General features: G+C 39.9%; 1 protein-coding gene across 18 annotated transcripts in view; it reads right to left on the bottom strand.

The window, feature by feature from the left end:
• Nucleotides 1-19,845, bottom strand: part of epb41l2 (erythrocyte membrane protein band 4.1 like 2) — a 106,378-nt gene that overhangs the window by 78,956 nt on the left and 7,577 nt on the right. For 15 of the 18 annotated variants that reach the window (XM_069195904.1, XM_015359053.2, XM_015359020.2 and 12 more), the window contains exon 2: nucleotides 16,213-16,339. In XM_069195904.1, coding sequence (XP_069052005.1) covers nucleotides 16,213-16,315 — 103 coding nt within the window. In that variant the 5' untranslated portion in view covers nucleotides 16,316-16,339. The other 3 variants (XM_069195884.1, XM_069195888.1, XM_069195891.1) reach the window with 3 other exon arrangements.

Raw genomic sequence — 19,845 nt, 5'->3', positions numbered from 1 at the left:
ACTCCCAGCAAAACACTGCACAATGTGCATTTTCTACAACAGTAATGTGCATGGCAGGTTTCTGGGTGAAGTTTTGCATTATCTACTATACGTTAATTCATTAAACATGGCAAATGAGGTTGTTCTCAATGTACTACAGTATACTACAGAGTGCAGTTCCTAATGTACTGGTAAAAGGCGAGTTCATGTATACTGCAAGTGAGAGAAAGTGACTGCACCAAGCTACAATACTGCTCAAGCCCAAGTAAAATAAAGTGCGTTTTATCTTGTACAGGGTTTTCCAATGCTTACGATCATCAATATTGCCCATCTAGAATACAAATGCACCAGCCACAATGCAGTACAAGCTGAAGTGGGTATCAAGAAATGCGAACAAAACAAGCAGGCCTAATGTGGAACTTCACATTATTAAACAATTGCAAAAGGCCTTAAGATAAAGATTCCCATTGTCTAAACTTCCCTCGCTAACAAAAGCTCGTTGACATAAGGGAAGAGGCACATATACACAACGCACTCAGATGAGCTGGAAGAGGTATAAAAAAATCATAGTCAGCCACTCACAGCGCGCCTGATGTGAACAGGCAGGAATTAATTTAGCAGCACCAGGAGCCTTACTATAGAGCCCTAGACACTTCCATTACCTTCCTTGGCCATGACAACCCACGTAACTAAGAACTGACCCGATTAAACATTTAAACTACATGTCTATCCCACAAACACGTACCACAAGGAAACCCTGAGAGAAGAACGACCTGGGACTGGACTGCAAACAGTTCAGAGCTTTGTGGAAGACGAGCAGAGCCCAGCTCATGACCAGGTTTCTGATTCAGGGTCTTGGCAACAGGTGCTAGGCAGGGCTTCACATTGTGGCCAGTGACTGAACAGAGCCCTCTATACAGTACAGTATATTAACCACAGTAACAGGCCTAATTATATCACAGAACACAGACAATGTTGCTCAATAAAAGCAACAAAATGTAATGGTGTTACTCTTCAATCGGGCCATTCTGAAGTTCATGGAGGGACGTTCCACAGATGGTCTGGCCCTCAGGCAGAGTCCCAGAGTGACCCAGATTGCTGTGATGGTGCTTAACTCAGGGCTCCAGACCAGCCACAGCCCGTTTTCAAAATCGTTGCTCACACACTCCCTCTCATCAAACACAGCTGGACAGCAATAAACACCGTCAGGCAGGTGGACATTAGAGCCTTTAGCAGAAAGGGGTGCAAAATAGTAACAAAACAGAAAAATAATAAGAGATTGTCGTTGTAAGATCCTCTGCTCTTTGATATAAACTAAAACAAAGTGAGTACATTTCAGCTCGATACTAAAAAGAAGATAACAGAGACTACAAAGTGCTCTTGGAGTAACATGTTCAACATGCAAATGTGTAAATATTAAAACTTACCTTTGAACATAAATTGACTACATATAGATCTCTGGGTACTGGAAAGTTATTTCCAGTACCCAGAGATCTATATGAAGTAAATGTAGTTTTCTTTCGTTTGCATGATTGCCTACTGGCTGTTACTAAATATGACTAAATTTCCAAATTATCCTTTGTTATTGACTGGAAAGTATTTTGCAGTACAATTTAAAACTATGCAGTAAGATTTATAACCATGATGCAAAGTTCATAAAAAAAAGCTTAACACTTACAAAAAAGAAAAAGCTCTGCTCAAGGTAACCTCAGACCCAAATAAAACACCTTTAAGCGGGACAAAGGATCTAGCAGAAAGCAAAATATCAGTTCATAGGAGAACACCACAATGATGTAAGTTGTAAATGACAAAGACCACAAGTAAATGCGTGTATTACTGTATATTGACAACATTCAATGTTTCATTTCATTGTCAACATTCAATTCAAAAACAGAGTCTATTTCAAAGCAATCAAGATTAGAATCATCATCTGTGAGGCAATTTGGCAGTTCCATCACTGAAAAGAAAATACTTGTGCTCTAAACATCTTTGTTGTATTTTATATTTACACATCAGTACACAACTGCCAATGTGGCCTTACGTCTCAGCTCTAACTCCTGTACTGGACAGACAGAATAAGGAGCAAACATGCTTCTTCAACCCACCCAGCCACTCAATGAGCCTAGCTTCACGCGTCAACAAGCTGAAAGCTCTGCAGAGCGTGACAGGAGAGCACTGACATCACTGCAGGGTGGGGAATCCTACTCATAACCCCTGGGTCAACTGTGCAACATCTGGACCCGACAGTTCAATCTGCTCTGGAAGCCTTTACCTCCTAGTCCACTCAGGAGCGCCGTAGCCTAGCTTACATGTTTATTTTTGGAAAAAGCCCACCAAGACACTCAGCTGCTAAGAACAATACTAAGGACTGCAGGAAGAGCAGCTTCACATGTCAACATAACAATAACGTATGAAATACACACCCAGGTCTTAAATAGAATCCCTAAAGAGGAAACTCCTGGAAATTTCTTCTGCTATTACCAGACATGGCTTCAATCTTTTGTTGTCTCACACTACAATAAGGTACAAGAGAATGAGAGAGAAGATCACTTGAATCAGCAAGGAAACACCATTGGCTAAATAAAAGTAAAATGTACACTTGTAAAACCTCCAATTTACATCACAAAATATTCAGAATTTCCAGGTATGTGCAGCGCCATGTCCAGCAATTCAGAACAAGGCAACAAAACCTCCAGTCAGGCGAAGTGGGCCTTTGACATTGTAAACAAGCAGGCTTGGGAATACATCTCTGTCAATCCAATAGAAATATTGCTTTCAAATTAAACACCGTTTTGCCGACAAATACGACTAACTTGCTCTAATATGATCTGCATGCAAAGTTAACATTTCTTCAGGGAAATTTCTGCTTCAGAACCGATACTTATTCACTCGGTGACTAGTGAGCAGGAAGGGCCTCATCGCGTCACAATCCATGGGAACTCAAATGCAAGTTTGCGTTTACATGGGAACTTACAGTACTTTCACAAAGGTCACGATTTGGTGCTCAATTCAAAATTTGTCATTTCTTTCTAGACCGTCAATGAATTTATTTTGTTACCAAGATTTAATAACCAGTCTATAACGTTCCACAACCTTCTGTTCAACCAATTATTTTACAACACAAACTTTCTTGCATCAAAGTTAAAAATATCACAGGAAATGGCACTAATGCTTCAGAAGCCACACATTTATTAAACGTAATGTAATAAAAGATTGAGGACACTGGAAGTACTTGCAGTCTGTGCACAACACAAGCATGCAGCTCTTGCATGGCAAGATTAATTTTCTAAGCCTAGTTTTCAGGTTATTGAAAGTATTGTTATATACTGTATTTCAGGAAAATGTTTGTAATACATATAGAAATGTTAAAAAAATTATGAATATTTGTAAATCAGTATGTCTCTGGACTATGTTTCATTAAAGCAGGACAGAAACCAGAGCACCCAGAGAAATTACACAAGGCCATGATGGAGGAACCACTGACACTCAACACCTAAGCTCCACAGGCCAGAATCAAACCCAGGACTGAAGAACTGCAAGGCTGCAGCATCGCTACACCTAACCAAATGCCTGTAAATCAATTAGCAACATTTAAGACAATGTAACAATGTGTGCATCAAAACAAGCATTCATCAGAGTGAACCTCACACGAAGCTCATCACTCTATTCATGCACATTTGTTTTGGGGAAAAACAAAGTACACAGATTTTGGAGATTGATAACATGTTTTATGACATGTATACTAATGCCGCAGTACAGTGACAGGGACACTATACTGTAAAAAGGCGGCATCCTTCGGATGAGACATAAAACAGGTTCTGACTCTCTGTGATCATTAAAAATCCCAGAGTGTTTCTCGAAAAGAGTAGGTCCTGGCAAATGTTCCCATTGGCCTTTACCAATCATGGCCTCCTAATAATCCCCATCTCTGAACTGGCTTCATTACTCTACTCTCCTCCCCACTGATAGCTGATGTGTGGGGAGCGTTCTGGCGCACTACGGCTGCTGTCGCATCATTCAGGTGGGGCTGCACACTGGTGGGGGTGGAGGGGATCCCCATTACCTGTAAAGCACTTTGAGTCCAGAAAAGCGCTATAAAAGTGTAAGGAACTATTATGACTGATCCTGACCACTCGCACGTCGCTGGCTGTTGCATACGCACTCCATCGCCCTATCAGTGAGAGAATTCATGGGACAGGGGTGTGATGAAGTGACAACCTGTTGAATGTCAGGCCTAGCAAAAATTAAGAAAACCACAGAAAGAAGCCAATTTGCCATTCTTGTAAAATAAACTACACACCTCTGTGCCATTTGTACGTTCGCGCAATACTTCAGGTGGACTAGCCACCAATGGATCCAAGACCTATTTGGGATTGTTTTCTTTGCCACAATTATTAATCAAATACAACAGATAATAACTTTATACAGTAAGACTAAAGCTCCATGTACCATTGATAAGCAATGACAAACATTTAGCAAACACTTTTGTCTGACAGCAAAAAAAAACCCCACCGATGACAGCTCTTAAAGAGGGTTTTATTGAAAATGTTTTCCCCTGGGGCAAGCCCCTATCTGTTTTTCCTACAGAGCATTAATCGATTTGCCAGAGAAACTTGGGTAGGCCAGATTGTGCACAGTCGAACACATCTGCATTAATGTATATTGAGTTTTAAAAATGCTTTCTGCACATATGATGACATAAGAGGGGAGTATTTCAAATTTAACAGGTGACATTTAGGATTACTTCATCAAGTTTAAATCATCAGACCACAGCCACCCGAAAATCTACAAAACAAGTACTACTTCCTGTAACTTAAGCACAAGTAATCTTCCACTGTTCCACTGATCAATTAAGTCACAATTATGGAGTTGAGGGTGTCGTTAACGTGCATTAGAAATTACCAGCTGGTGCACACTCAAGAGACTAAGAAATGTTCCATCCACATTTTAGCACATGCAGCAACACTGTATCCAAACTGTAACAACAAAGATCTTGTCAAATATAATGGAAGTTCGGTAAGTCTCCAATCGTTTGACCACTGTCTGAGAACACTAAGCTGAGTGACCTTTCCATCCACTCATTTTCCAAACACGTCTTCCAATTCAGGCTTGCAGGGGAGCCAGAGACTATCCCAACAACCAAGGGCTTAAGGCAGGGTACACCCTGGACGGAACGCCAGTCCATCACAGGGCACACGCACACCTAGGCCAATTTTCCCAGAAGCCAATTAACTTACCAATATGCATTTGTACTGTAGGAGAACACCAGAGCACCGGGAGGAAACCCATGCAAAGACAGGGAGAACATTCCACACAAACAGCGCCCCAGGAAGGCCGCAATGCTCACCACTGCACCACAGTGCTGTCCCAGTGACCTTTCACGGGTGCCAATACACAACCCTGCCCTCCACGGTCTACCAAGTTTACGGAATTGCAAATACAGTATTCCAGTTAATTCTGTTCATGTTCTCAGACCACATAATTATATAAGTTGATATTGTGGTTACTGTGATGGATAAGTGTGAGAGAGAATGTCTGACACACTAGAATTAAGGGTCTTTATGATTAGCGAGATCAACTTGGCCAACCGAGACACAGGTTGCACTGTGGCTAAAACGATTTGTGCGTACCAGCAGCAGCAGGAAACAGATGCTGAAAAGTGTCGACTGACATCTTAGCAACGCAAAAAGACACCAAGTTATACTAAAAATGTTCAGACACAATGAAAGAAGATGAATAGTTTTACAGATTTTAAGCATGTTGATCACTGAAATATGCAGCGATTCCTAAAATGACCAAAATACGAAGTTAGCTACGAAGTAGTGTCTGTTAAGCACAAGTTATTATTATGAATCTTCATTAAAACTGAGGTTAAACAGCTTTTGTAAATCATGCACAATGTGAAATGGTGAACCCAGTTGATGAACCTCTGCTCAAGGGCTTACCTTGGACAGGCAGTGCTACTGTACTGGTACGTTTTATGGGGCAGAGGCTGCTGTACAGTACTCAGATAATCACATACACGACTTCATTCATAAAAGGCGTCTCTCCCCTTGGAGTGTCTCCAGTCTTTACAAATTAAACGATTTCTTCATCACGGCGAATCAAAATGGGACTGGGGCTATCAAAGAAACGTGTTAAAATGTATATTTGATTACTGTACAGTCAACTGTTGCATTCGTTCTCAAAAATGTTATCAACCCATCTGTGTGAGATAATCTACTACACAAGCAGTACAGTAGGAGGACGAATAGTACCGTTATGCCCTAGCTACTGTACAGTATAATAAGGGTTTTAGAAACATTACATTTAAAAGGTGAATCAGAACGAAAAAGTGGATTATTGTTCCGTCAGAGTTTTTTTTGTTTGTTTGTTTTAAATAGAAATAATAAATGTAAATCAAATTAATTCCCTTTGCTTTTCGCTCAACATGATTTTTTTCCCCGTTGTCAGCCAGGAGCAGGAGCTAAATCATAACCAGCGCAGACCGCTGAGCTTAAAATGGCGCCGTGGAGTTTTTTTTTTAAATCAACAACATACAGTAATACTACCAACAAGCAGCATCAGAAATTTGTGCGCACTGCCGAGCTCATTCAAGATGTAAAAGCGATCCTAACCTCTTTAATCCAACAAATGCCAGATGTAATTTTGCCATACACACGCCGCATTGACGTGAACTAACTGTACAGTGCTTGACGACAGTGTACGTAAAACTACATTTAGTTAACTAGATTCCAAGGCGAAATTATAAAGGGTCTTTAATTTATTAGTCAAATAAAACATCACCCCACATTTCAGCGTGAAATACATATATATACTACGAGCGCTTTTCTCTGAAGAAAGTCGCCCCTGTGGTGATATCCAAACAGATGCACGGAATGTGATTCGACTCATAAACTACCGAAGGACAGTAAAAAAAATAAGGGAAAAAACAGCTGGGAATTAAAACAAAACTTCCACAAACGTTAAAACAATGCCAGTGATGGACCCCCCCAAATGCAAAATCTCCCAAAATAAACATTTCATTCATGTTTACTACAAACATATTAAGTGGATTAACGTTGTTGACAGTGACTGCTGGGGTTACATGATGACACAGTAATGATGCCAGAGATTAAGAAGAGCTTTTACAACGCATCGGTGGAGGAAAACAGCTGAACCTCACTGGTAGCATTGTGCAAAAAAAAACAAACAAAAACTGAGCCAGAGCCGCTTTCAAAACGGATTTTAATAAATCTGTTGACTGAATCACGCTACGCCGTCCGTATCAAGTCATTCCCCCCTTCCTCTGCAAACGTATTTTCCCTTCCGACGGGCCACGCAGTTATTTTTAAATTCCCCGGCTGACAGAGCAAAATGCGGGTCCGAAAACTGTGCACAACATCCGCAAGAAAGCTGAGAAACACCGCGACACTGCACACACAAACACACACAGGTACATACATGCATGCATCCATGCGTCCATCCACGTACATGCGTTTATAAATCACAGCTGGTGAGGTAAATCAGCTATTACCAGTCCTTGTCCTGCTGTTCAGCCGGCCGGCCACACGTGTGCTCACTCACCTGGCTCCGAAAACAGTGAAGCGACTTGCAGCCTTCGAGAGCCGTCCGCGGCGACAACACTTTCCCAACACCAGCCCTCCGCTCCCTCTCTGAAATTGAAATTCCCAGACCAGATCTCGCTGGGAGGGAACCCCCCATCCACCGGACACGTTACCTCCCCGCCCTCCTCTTCTCCCCCTCCCCCCCCCCCGGACAAATAGGTCCTGCTCCATCCTTCTCCAATTTCATTGGCCTCCCCGGGCCCACCAAGGGGGTGACATGGCGACGTGATTGGCTTCCCGCACCGTCTGTCGACGGAGAGCCACTCCTCCCACTGACCGTGTGCCAAGGCGGCGGTGGTGCCGGCGATGCTCGCTGCGCAAGCGGGGAGAAAGGGCTCCGACTACTGTATGTGCGATGTACGTGCACAAATTTTTACAGGAGTTTAACGCGTTTTTTTTTGGGGGGGTGGGCGAGTTACGCCGGTAGTGTAGGTGACTTCACATTCACACGTCGTGTGTAATTGAATGATCTGGTGCTGTGCGTTGGCAAGACCATGGCGTCTTTTAGCTTATGAAAGTTGTGAACGTCAGATATTCAGTATACGAGTGCCTCACTTAAAACGGAGCAGTTTAAGTAATACAGAGCTTCAAAAGGTAAAAGTCACGGATATCCCTCAACATGCTGCAGTGGAATGGCCGCCCCAACTTTTCTTTTTTAGGGGGGTTTAACTTTTGTCCTTTTGTCCTTTGACTTCAGTTTAGGTTCAGCCCGGCAAATGTCACCTCCGCCAGGAGTAGTTCAATTCAATTCAAGGTGCTTTATTAGCATGACCGATGGGTACAGTGTTGCCAAAGCAAATACAAATAATGAAATTCACATAAAATAAAAAGTAAAATAAAATCTACAGACATTTACAACAAAGACATATCGTAAAATATTTACATATACTGTAAACACATTAAGCATTAAGTAATAGGTTTATTTCATGCTGAAAAAAAGAAGAAAGAGAACACAACGTTTCGGCCGTGGAGCCTTCTTCAGGTGTGAATAATTCTTAAGCATTATTCGGGGACAGACTCACTGTTCCTCAGGCTGTGACAGATCACATACTGGGCTGCCAGTTCCACTGAGTTCCCTCCTCCGTCTCCCAGTAGGACTGGGCCCGTTGTGATTCTGGCAGGTGTGGGAACTCTGGGATTAGATTTCTGAATTTAGGGAAGAATGTTTCTCTAAAGTATCGGAGACAGTTCAGTGCTGTCCAGCTTGTGAACCTCGTCGCATCAAACATTACACAACTGTTACACAAGTGGCAAGCGGGATGTGAATATTACAGATGAAGGAATTTCCCACCGCAACACTGGGGACAATATAAATTAGGGTTCCGTATTCAGAGTGTACCTGACCGCTGTTTGATGAAGTCAGTCCCTAGTCTCTTGTGCTGACTTTATCGAAGGGGCGTAAGGCCATGTCTTTACAGCTTTTGGGGATGACCGGTTGGGACTGTTTGTAAAAACAGGTTTCTCCTCTGTTTTTATCCACTTGTAGTATCCGAATTCCACCGTAAGAAAGGCGATCTTATGGTTGACTAGGCCCGTGGGGACTCCACAGTAAATTTCGCCAGTTTTATAAATTAGACGTGTTTTATTGACATTCACGTTGGTTTCGTTAAATAACAAAAAAAGGAGAAGTTTTCCACAATACCAAAACTATTCCTCCAAATTCAAGAGAACTAAACACGCACCTACACAAGCACGTCAGAAACCGTTGTCCTCTAGTTTCCTCTCGGTTTTGAAAACTGAAACCTCTAGAATTGATACTAATGAACATCGGCGATGGGCCGTCTTAGTTAAAGGCATACGCGCAATGTACGTGAATAAAACAACGTGGTTTTCAAATAGTAGAACAGCAGCGTATTTACAGGATTGTTTTTAAAGGAGTATAACCAAAATTTAAAACCTCTCATGGCTCCAAATTAAAACTTCACAAAGTGCGATGTGAATATTACAGATGAAGGAATTTCCCACAGCAACACTGTGGACCATATAAATTATGCTTCCATATTCAGAGTGTACCTGACCCCTGTTAGATGCTGTCATATTAAGTCAGTCCCTAGTCCCTTGTGCTGACTTTATCCAAGGGGTGTGAGGCCATGTCTTTACAGCTTTTGGGGATGACCGATTGGGATTATGTTTTTAAAATAGGTTCCTTCTCTTTTTTTATCCATTGTTCTATACAAGGTTATTCCTTCTCAAGTATCATTTCTAAATTATAACCGTGGCCTCCTGCAGTGACAGAACCAGGTTTAGCTACAGATATCTGGTCTCTTCGCAGCTAAAAAATGTTGGCGATGTGTTGAGAGCATCCTGGTGTCAGTGGTACTGTCCTGATATTACTGTGTGTGGTTTCTCCTACTTCCACGGAAACAGAGGACTGCTGCAGTTCAAGCAGGCAGACCTCACTGATGCGATTTGGCCCACCTTGCTTGTTTGGTATTTCAAGAAGATAAGTGAATCTGAAGTTTTGTTGGGCTGATTCGTGAGAGTGATGCGGGTCTGGGCCTCAGTCTGAGGGTCCAGGCGCCCACAACGTTCGGTGTGAAGAAGTGGTTCCTATTTTCTGTCTGTGATTTTCTACTGAGTGGGAAATAGTCCCCTGAGTTGCCCCAGTCTGTACCCATTTGTATTTTACACAGGCCAGACTACACATATTCACGTCTATGGGCATCTGTTTTTGTGCGATATATGCCAGGGACTTGTTCAATACATTTATATATACTGTATATATATGTATATTGTGCAATATAACTTTTTGTGTACTGTTCTGGTTTGTTCTTTGTTTGTTCTGGACTGTGAGTAACTCTTCTTAGTGCACTTCTCACTGATTGTACTGACTGAATTGTATTATTATTATTGTATCATTCATTACACCTTGCTGTGTTAAGCTGCTGTTGCACTGCAATTTCCCTCTCAGGATCAATAAAGTATCTATCCATTCATCACATACATTTCTCTATTTCACCCTGCCTCCTCACAGCATGTGACACTCAGATCCATTGCTCCTGTAAACACTTTTAACATTTGAAAAAAATGTCTTCATTAATTAAAAAAAACCCATAAATAAAGAAACGTACAGTATTTAAACCCAGTCAGGTATTCATTATTTCAGCCTCTTCAGGTTAAAGGTTCGTGTATCCATTCCCCTTATGGGGTGAATTTTAATCATAGTGGTCTAGCTCACACTTCTCCAGAACCACAAGAGTAAAATGTAAAAAGAGTCAGGGCAACCTTATTTCAGACAAGCTCTGCACATTAAACGCATTCAGAACTTGCACACTAATATACCTGGATTAGGTCCTGTAAAAGCGCTAGAATTATCCCATTTCTCGGACTCCATAATAACATTATTGTGTTCGGATTTAATGTTTACAGCAATGTTAAGATAAAAGCAAAGATAGAAATGCAAAGCATGGATTCCACTCAAATTCTTCCTGTTCCCTGTACAGTGCCTACAGAATAACTGGTGCTCCTTACAATATGTTTCTTTATGAAAGTATGCATTGGTTCTGTAGTAGCATGAGTGTCTCCTTAAAAAGCATCTGCCTTTGAAATCTGGTAAATATTAGCAGCATATAAACGGGTATTAAAATGCGATTAGGAAAGACAAAATGAAAAAGTTGCATAATTACTGTATATGAGGACACTGAATTGAAAATCATCCTCTAGGGCAGATCTGTGTGCAAATAACAACCATTGGCACATCACTGTCAGATTACAAGGCTACATATCAAAAAGACCGGATCAATAGCAGGGTTATCAATTACCACTTTAGAAGAGAACAAGGTCTCGTTATTCATTATTTATGCATGGGTTGTCTCAGATTATATTTTAGGTCAATCGTCGTGTCTTTCTTTCAACATTCATTGGAAATTCACAGCTGGAAATGACAGCTCGGAAAAGCCACGAGAAAGATGCTATTTGCACTTTCGGCAAACAACATTCGCGTCTGGACCCAACCTAAATGAATAGTTATTTCAGCTCACACGCAGTCTTTATTGGAACCTATTGGCCTACCAGGACAGAGCTTCCCAGGTAGAGATACTGTACAGTGAATCTCCTCCAGCCATCGCAGGGCTTCTCCAGCAATTCTAGTATCAATTTCCAGAGCTCAGGGAGAATCATACAAGAACAGCGTCTGCAACAGCCGCCTGAACCTACAGCCAAGGGTTAGGAATCTCGGCCGTAACTTTAACTACTGCTCTAGATTGACATTAACGAAGACAAAAAAAAAAACGGTCCCATGCATAATCTCATGAACAAGAATAATTCTGCCATTGCTGTTATATTTTTAAAAAGCAGAAAGTTTGCTAACATACAACTGTAGACTGCATATATTTGTGATATCCTCAATAAAACAAAAACAAAATAATGTGATTTCAGCAATTAAATAACAATTTTGAAAATCTGTATGATACTGTGGCAGTACAGTTGCAAAATATGCATGAATTCACCTCATATTTACATGAATAAACTTAACTTCTCAGAAAATACCAGCACAAAACATTAAAACTGAAAGTAATGTGAGGCAGATACAGTAAATAGTATAATCTACAATATTGTTACTGTGGTACTTGTACAATATATTCATTTTGAGATTAATTCAACCTTTTGCACTAAAACATTTAATTTTCTTGATAAAAATCTGCATTATTATGGCTACATAGAAAAAATATAATGATTGGTATTATCTGACCAAAATAATGTATGAATGTAAAATAAATTACTTCCAAAACGTTTATATTATACTGTATATCATATACTATGCTCTATATCTAAGATATAACCCAACATCTCTATTGATTTGTGTTAAATTAAACTCTGTATCTTTCTGTTGTTCTAATAAAAGAAAAAATTTTCATGGATGCATTCATAAAAAATATTAATTAAAAGAAAAATAGAATGTTAAACAATCAGAACTTTTCAAAGGTATGATACAACTCACCAGACACAGGTGCCCCATGTTCCAGAAGTGATTTTCATCATTCAGTCCATCCAGAGTTTAGATTTAAAACAAACAAACAAAAAAGAAGAAATAGAAAGAATTAGCGCATACTGAATATTCAGTTGCTGAAAACATGTTTTTCAAGATTAACATTTATGATGTAGTTGTAGATATGAGATTCAAAGTACCCTCAAACTTGAAAAAAAGAAAATTAACCTATAAAGAAAATGAGTTCTGTAAATATACATTCCACAAAATACTGATGCTCTTTGACTAGAATGTTATTCTCAATGATGTTACCAGAGTACAAAGTTTCTCTCTCTGCTACTATCTGATGCTGTTTCTAATGAAATCGCAGACCACGGCGGCACAGATTTCTAAAAAGATTAGTAAAAAGAATTATAACAATACACCATCTGGCCTGCTGATATCAAACAGGATAAAACAGGTACATTAAGAGACACTGTTATTAAGACAGGGTATAGGCGCCAGACATCAATAGTATAAATGGCACCTCTTTGTATTTGAACAGAGTGTACAAAGGAGACTGTAACATTTATCTGTAGAAGCACCATACATTGGCGTCCTTTAAATAACCTGACCAGTGAAAAGATGGTTCTGGCTGCGGAGGAGGATGAGACAGCCATGACCGACTCCTGCACTGTTAGACCCTTTTAACTTCAACCTAGTGGCTGAGTCACAGATGAGCATGTGTCAAGCCTTGTCAATCAAGCTCTTAGATAGGCGGAGTGGTGGCTCTGTGGCTAAGGACCTGCAGCTGTAGCTGGAAGGCTGCTGGTTCAAATCCTGTAGCCAGCAGAGGAATCCTACTCCATTGGGCCCCTGAGCAAGGCCCTTAACCCCAGCTGCTCCAGGGGTGCTGTACAATGGCTGACCCTGCGCTCTGACCCCAGGCTTCTCTCTGTGTGTCTCATGGAGAGCAAGCTGAGGTATGTGAAAAAGACAAATTCCTAATGCAAGAAGTTGTATAAAACTAATAATGTGATCTTATCTTATATTGCTAATTTATTTGGTGACATTTTCACAAGTTTTTTACAGCTGGGTATATTGTATTACTGGAGCAATCCACTCAAGGATACAACACCAGTGCCCAGTCTGGGCTTGAACCCACAGTGTATGTCCCAAGACCACATTTACAGTACTTGACCTTGACTTTAATTCATGTTTTTCTTTGCCTGGCATTACCTGGCTCTATTATGTTGTACATTTTTCTGTTTTTGTTTTTACTGCACTTTACTGAATGTTCTGTATTTTGCCTTTGTTTCAGTAAGCTTTCTTGGTGGGGCTAAAGCTCAAATACGTGCAAAACCATTGGGCTATTTTGAGCCAATGAGAAAGAATATAACATTATTTTTAAAATGTATAATCTCTAACAAAATGGAACACCCAAACGTAAGAATACGAAGAAGCCAGGGAATCAGCTTCAACAACATGACTGTGCATACTCCCAAAACTCTTTGTGTAAAGAGGTGCCTCCTGGTTTTGGTTTTAAATGCATAAAATGTCCATAAGACTGATATCCTTAAGTTCTCTGGTTCGTGTTTCACCATTTCTTTTGAAGAAGTTCGCCAGGTTGACCTTCTCACTGCCTTTGAGGATTGTGAATAGCTGTATCAGGTCCCACTATAATCTTCTCTGTTCAATAATAAAAAGGTTCAGTTCCTGTAGGACAATCCCTTCAGCCCCAGAATATATCTGGTTGCCTTTCTCTGGACTGATTCCAGAGCTGCAGTATTTTTTTTGCAACATGGTGACCAAAACGGTAAACAATATTCTAAATGAAGTCTTACTAGTGCATTGTACAATTCTAACATAACATCCTAGATTTAGATTCTGCATTTTTAACTATATACTGTATCTTTCTATTTTTGTCTTTTCTATTGCTTCCCCATTGTCAGAATTCCCTTCCCTAAAAGATGGTTCTTTACTGTGATACTGGAAAATCTGCTCTGTGTAGTTCAGTTTAAAACGTATGTAAACTGAGGTGAACCGCAATCCTCTCTGGTGATACAGTTATCTTTGTATCGTTTGCCTCTGAATCAAATATGACACATTCAAAGCTAATAACAAAAGGGTATTTATTATTTTGTTAAAAAGGTCTTTAACAGTTTACACAGTAATGTTATATTACATACTTTTATTAGCAATTTCTATATTTGCTGTATCCTACCTTTTTATAAAGCAGAAGAGATAAATAAAGTAGTACAGATAGGTCACATTAGAGACTATTGGTGTTACACTGGTTGTACTCACAAACAATAGATTCTACTTCTTATGTAGAAAGTGTACGTATGTAAATTTCTTCTATTGGAAGTGGTTGATGGAAATTATCAAGTAGAAATATTGCTGTCTTCAAATTTTTCATGTGCAAGACCACTTTCAGATCTTATTTTTTAATTTTGTTTTCTCCACCATTGTAAATCTTTTTATCTGGAAAATGTTTGATTTATTTAAATAGAATTTTCTACATTCTTTAAAGGCTCCCATGAAAAGATAAGAATAAACAAGGAAAGAGAACAGCAAAGAAACTATAATGTTATGACTTTGCTGTCTGTTCACCTCAGCTTCAGAAACACTGGCCTCTGCTGTTCCTTCCTTATTCAGACAACCTTGCATATGAAATGTCTAACTAATACCTTTTATATAAGCCTTTACTAATAATAAACAATAATACAATTTATTTCAAATAGAACATGTACATTTAAAAAATACAAATTTTAACGATACATACCTGCATAGCCTTAATGAATATTAGCAGGGTATATGTGTGCAAGGTATTCATATTTTCTTAAAATTATAAAGCAATATACTGTAATAGGTAAGTGTTTTGTTGCATTCAAATGACAGAACAATCAATTGTTCAGGACAAATGCATTTCCTGGTAAACAACTTCTGTGTTATTTGCAGTTAGCACGGAAAATGAGAAATGAAACGGTGCCCAACCAGGTTTCTCAGGTGATGCATTGCAATGTTTTTATAGGTCTCTGTACACCATTAACAGCTTAGGACCTGGGAGACCCGGAATAACAAGTTCAATTAGGTAGTTAAGAGGTTGGAATGAAAACTGATGTCGGACCCTGTGGCACTTGGCACCCACAGATTCACACTTGCGAGTGTCTCTGTAGCTGCTGTTTCGCCAGGACATGGAACTTCACCAGAATATTCATAACTATGACTTTTCCCAAAACCTGTTTCACAAAAGAATCTTTTAACACATTAATGAAAGTAAAAATGAAGCATATATCAGGAGTTTGATCATTTAGTCATTTCTTCAGTTAAAAATGAAAGTAAAAAACTGAAATATTTTGGGTTTCATTTTTGCCAACAAAACGATGGGGGGAAAAGAACATTTTAAAATGAACATTTTAAACATTTAAAGAACATTTAAAAGAATATATTTAAAGATAATCACATTAAAGCCTTCAAGCAAATCCTGAAGAGGTTATCTTTAGTGATAAGACAAGACTGAAGTAAAATAATTACTTTTGTCCCAAAAGCTAATTAGGATGAGAAGAAAAAGAAAAAAAATGATAAACAAACCACGGTAATGTGATCCCTGTGCCATTATCACATGCAGAGAAGTAATTAATGTAAGAGGTTTAAATTCTCACCGGTAAGCTTTACAGTTGTTCCACAGTATTAAGATGAAAGGTGGAGGTGAAATACCTGAGCTTAGGTGTGAAAACTCTTCCTGAGAACAGCGTCCCTTTCTGCTCCATTCAGCAAATTGGTTTGCAAAACTGGTCCTGCTCTTACATCTGTAGCTCATGAGAACGGGGTGGTTTCCTTTGTGCTGCAAACCAATACCAGGGTATGAGATTACAACACACAAACAAAGGCGTGAAAGGTGGAGGCAGAAGCAAATATTTGAGTTCCTTTTCCACAGACAATAGAGGTGTTATTTGAAGAGAGGTGTAGAACAAGCCGCTTTATTTTATCCTGCACAAGGGGACTCAAACAAATTAGTAACATAACATCACTTTATTAGCCTTATACAATTTCTTGCAATAGGAATTTGTCTTTTCGCATACCCCAGCTTGCTCTACATGAGACACACGGACAGGGAGAAGCCTGGGGTCAGAGCACGGGGTCAGCCATTGTACAGCACCCCTGGAGCAGCTGGGGTTAAGGGCCTTGCTCAGGGGCCCAATGGAGTAGGATTCCTCTGCTGGCTACAGGATTTGAAACAGCAACCTTCCAGCTACAGCTGCAGGTCCTTAGCCACAGAGCCACCACTCCGCCTATCTAAGAGCTTGATTGACAAGGCTTGACACATGCTCATCTGTGACTCAGCCACTAGGCCACTAGAGGGTTTACAGTACTTTATTGACTTTTTTTCATTTGGAATTATATATTTTTTTTATGCTTACTGTTGTTACTCTGGGATCTTTTTTTGCCCTTTGAATTTGTCATTATTTGGAGAAACAAAACAATAACAGCAATTACTGTATGAAGATAACAGCTGTTGATTCTAGCATCCCAAAGTATGTTAAAGTAGGGTGTGTATGTACTGTAAGTACTAACTACATCTACAAAGAGCATGTAAATGCATCATCAAAGCTCTAGTTGGAGTATTTGTGAACCTTGATCAGTTTCTTCTCTTTTACAGAAATTTTTATATTGTAGTTATAACTACACATTTTGCATCATATTATAGCTGCTGCTCATTTATCTTTGATGTTTAAAAGTTCTAATCTAAAGAAATTATAGAAATTGAATGATAATAATAATAATAATAATAATAATAATAATAGACTTTATTTTATATAGCACTTTTAAAGGTGGCTTCTCAAAGCGCTTTACAGGATGACAGCAAACAATAAAAAGAAGAATACACAAGATAAAACACAATTACAATATATAGAGGAGACTGTGGATGGTGATACTAAGAAAAGCAGAGGGGTGAAGAATGGAACCAGTTAAGTAAAGCCTCTCTTAAAGAAGAGGGTTTTGAGTCTGGATTTGAAGGAGTTTAGAGAAGGTGACTTTCTGATATCCTTAGGGAGAGAGTTACAGAGCTTGGAGGCATAACAGGAGTAGGCCCTTTCACCTATACAATGTAGACGGGCTTGGGGGACAGTTAGGAGACCAGAATTAGAAGAGCGAAGGTTGCGAGGTGGGGGGTAGGGCGATTATAGTTCAGACAGGTACTGAGGTGCCAAGCCATGCAGAGCCTTGTAGGTGAGCATGAGGATTTTAAAGTCTACACAGAATTTGACCGGAAGCCAGTGCAAGGACTCCAGGACAGGAGTAATGTGAACACTTGCACTAGACCTGGTCAGGATTCTGGCTGCTGAATTTTGGACATACTGCAGTTTGTTCAGAGTAGATTTAGATACCCCAGCAAGTAGAGCATTACAGCAGTCAATTCGAGAGAATACAAATGTGTTGATTAGCTTTTCAGCCACAGTTACTGATAGCATAAGGTGTAGTCTAGCGATATTTCTGAGGTGAAAAAAAGATATTTTGACAGTATGCTGCACATGTGGGTCAAATGTTAAGCCAGAATCGAATATAACCCCAAGGTTTTTCAATTTTGACTGAAGCTGGTACAACATTACTGGTGAAAACGGAGGATGGCCTGAAATACCTCATTTTAAGAATCAAAAAGGAAAGTAAAAAGATGGGTCTCCAACTCAACATCAAAAAGACAAAGATCATGACAACAGCTGGAAATGGAGCAGTCAAAATAACCATCAATAGTGAAGAGATCGAATGCGTCAAGGTTTTCTGCTTCCTGGGATCCATGATCGACCGAACTGGAGACTGCGGACCTGAAATCAGGCGACGAATTGCGTTAGGCCGTAGTGCGATGCTGAGCATGCACCAAATCTGGAAGAGCAAAGACATCAGCCTCACAACCAAATTCAAAATGGTCCATGCTATTGTGTTCCCCATATCAATGTATGGGTGTGAAAGCTGTACACTGAAAAAAGTTGACCAAAAGAGGATGGATGCTTTCGAGCTATGGTGCTGGAGAAGACTGTTACAGATACCATGGACAGCAAGGGTCACCAATAAAGAGGTCCTGGAGCACATCAAGCAAGAAATTTCGCTTGAGGGAAAGATCAGCAGACTCTGGCTCACTTATTTTGGTCACGTGATGCGATCAGATTCAGTGCAGAAAGCAATGATGCTTGGAATGGTCAGTGGAACAAGAAGACGAGGCCGTCAAAGAACATGGTGGCTCGACGCCATCAAAACAGACACTGGCTTAGGCATAGAACAGCTGAAAGGGAAAGTCCAAGACCGGGAAGCGTGGCGAGAGATGGCCTGTAGAATCGCAGAGAGTCGGATCCGACTGACCGGATAACATCATCATCATCAAGTACAAAACCATCTACAGACAGGGTTACAGGACTGGCTTTACGAAGTTGATGGGGGTGCCAATAAGCATAACTTCAGTCTTGTCGCAGTTAAGATGAAGGAAGTTTTGAGTCATTCAAATTTTTATGTCAGAGATGCAATTAGATAGAATAGAGACATCCACATTAGTGTCAGGTTTGGTATGGATGTATATTTGAGTATCATCAGCGTAGAAATGAAAGCTGAGACAATGTGATCTTAAAAGCTGACCAAGTGGGAACATGTAAATGCTGAAGAACAAGGGGCCCAGTATTGAGCCCTGAGGAACACCAGACTTAACGAGACCGATTTCATCCAACCAGAGAAGTTGGATGAGGAGGGAGGAGGTATGGAAATGATATGCATAGTGGAGAGAATGTGATGCCGGATGTTGTCAATCTTAGAACTAAAGAAATCTAAGAATGTGTTGCAGAGTTGTGATGAGGCAGGTAATGTGGTGGGGCAGTTTGGCTTGAGCAGTCTGTTGGATTGGAGAAAAGATGTCTGGTGTTGTTTTGGTGATTTTCAATGATGTGAGAGAAGTAGGTCTAGTGGACGCTATAGTAACCTTATATTCAGATAAGTAATCTCTCTAAGCCTGATATTTGATATCTGATATAATGATATTTGATTTCACATAATTATATTCATTTATTCACTAATTATATTTAAATTAGTGATGCCCTGAACAAAAAGTGTATTGTGCAGTATGTGTTTGCTTTCTACGGGGAGGAATTACAATGTGCAAATATTTTCCTTTTTCCTTTTGCGCCTGTTGCTTACTAGGAAAGGCTCTGGCTCCCCTGTGACTCTGTGCAGCATAAAGTGGTTAGAAAATGGATGGACTAGAGGGAATAAACAAGTTTCTTTGTTCATCTGAAACACATACTGTATTCAAGCCAAATACCACAATGGAAATAATCGATACTGGTTTGTCCATCACCGGCTCAAAGA

This window comes from Lepisosteus oculatus, chromosome 2, assembly GCF_040954835.1.
Source record: "Lepisosteus oculatus isolate fLepOcu1 chromosome 2, fLepOcu1.hap2, whole genome shotgun sequence".
Lineage (NCBI taxonomy): Eukaryota > Metazoa > Chordata > Actinopteri > Semionotiformes > Lepisosteidae > Lepisosteus > Lepisosteus oculatus.
The sequence above is the reverse complement of the archived record's forward strand: the minus strand, read 5'-3'. Positions and strand labels throughout refer to the sequence as shown.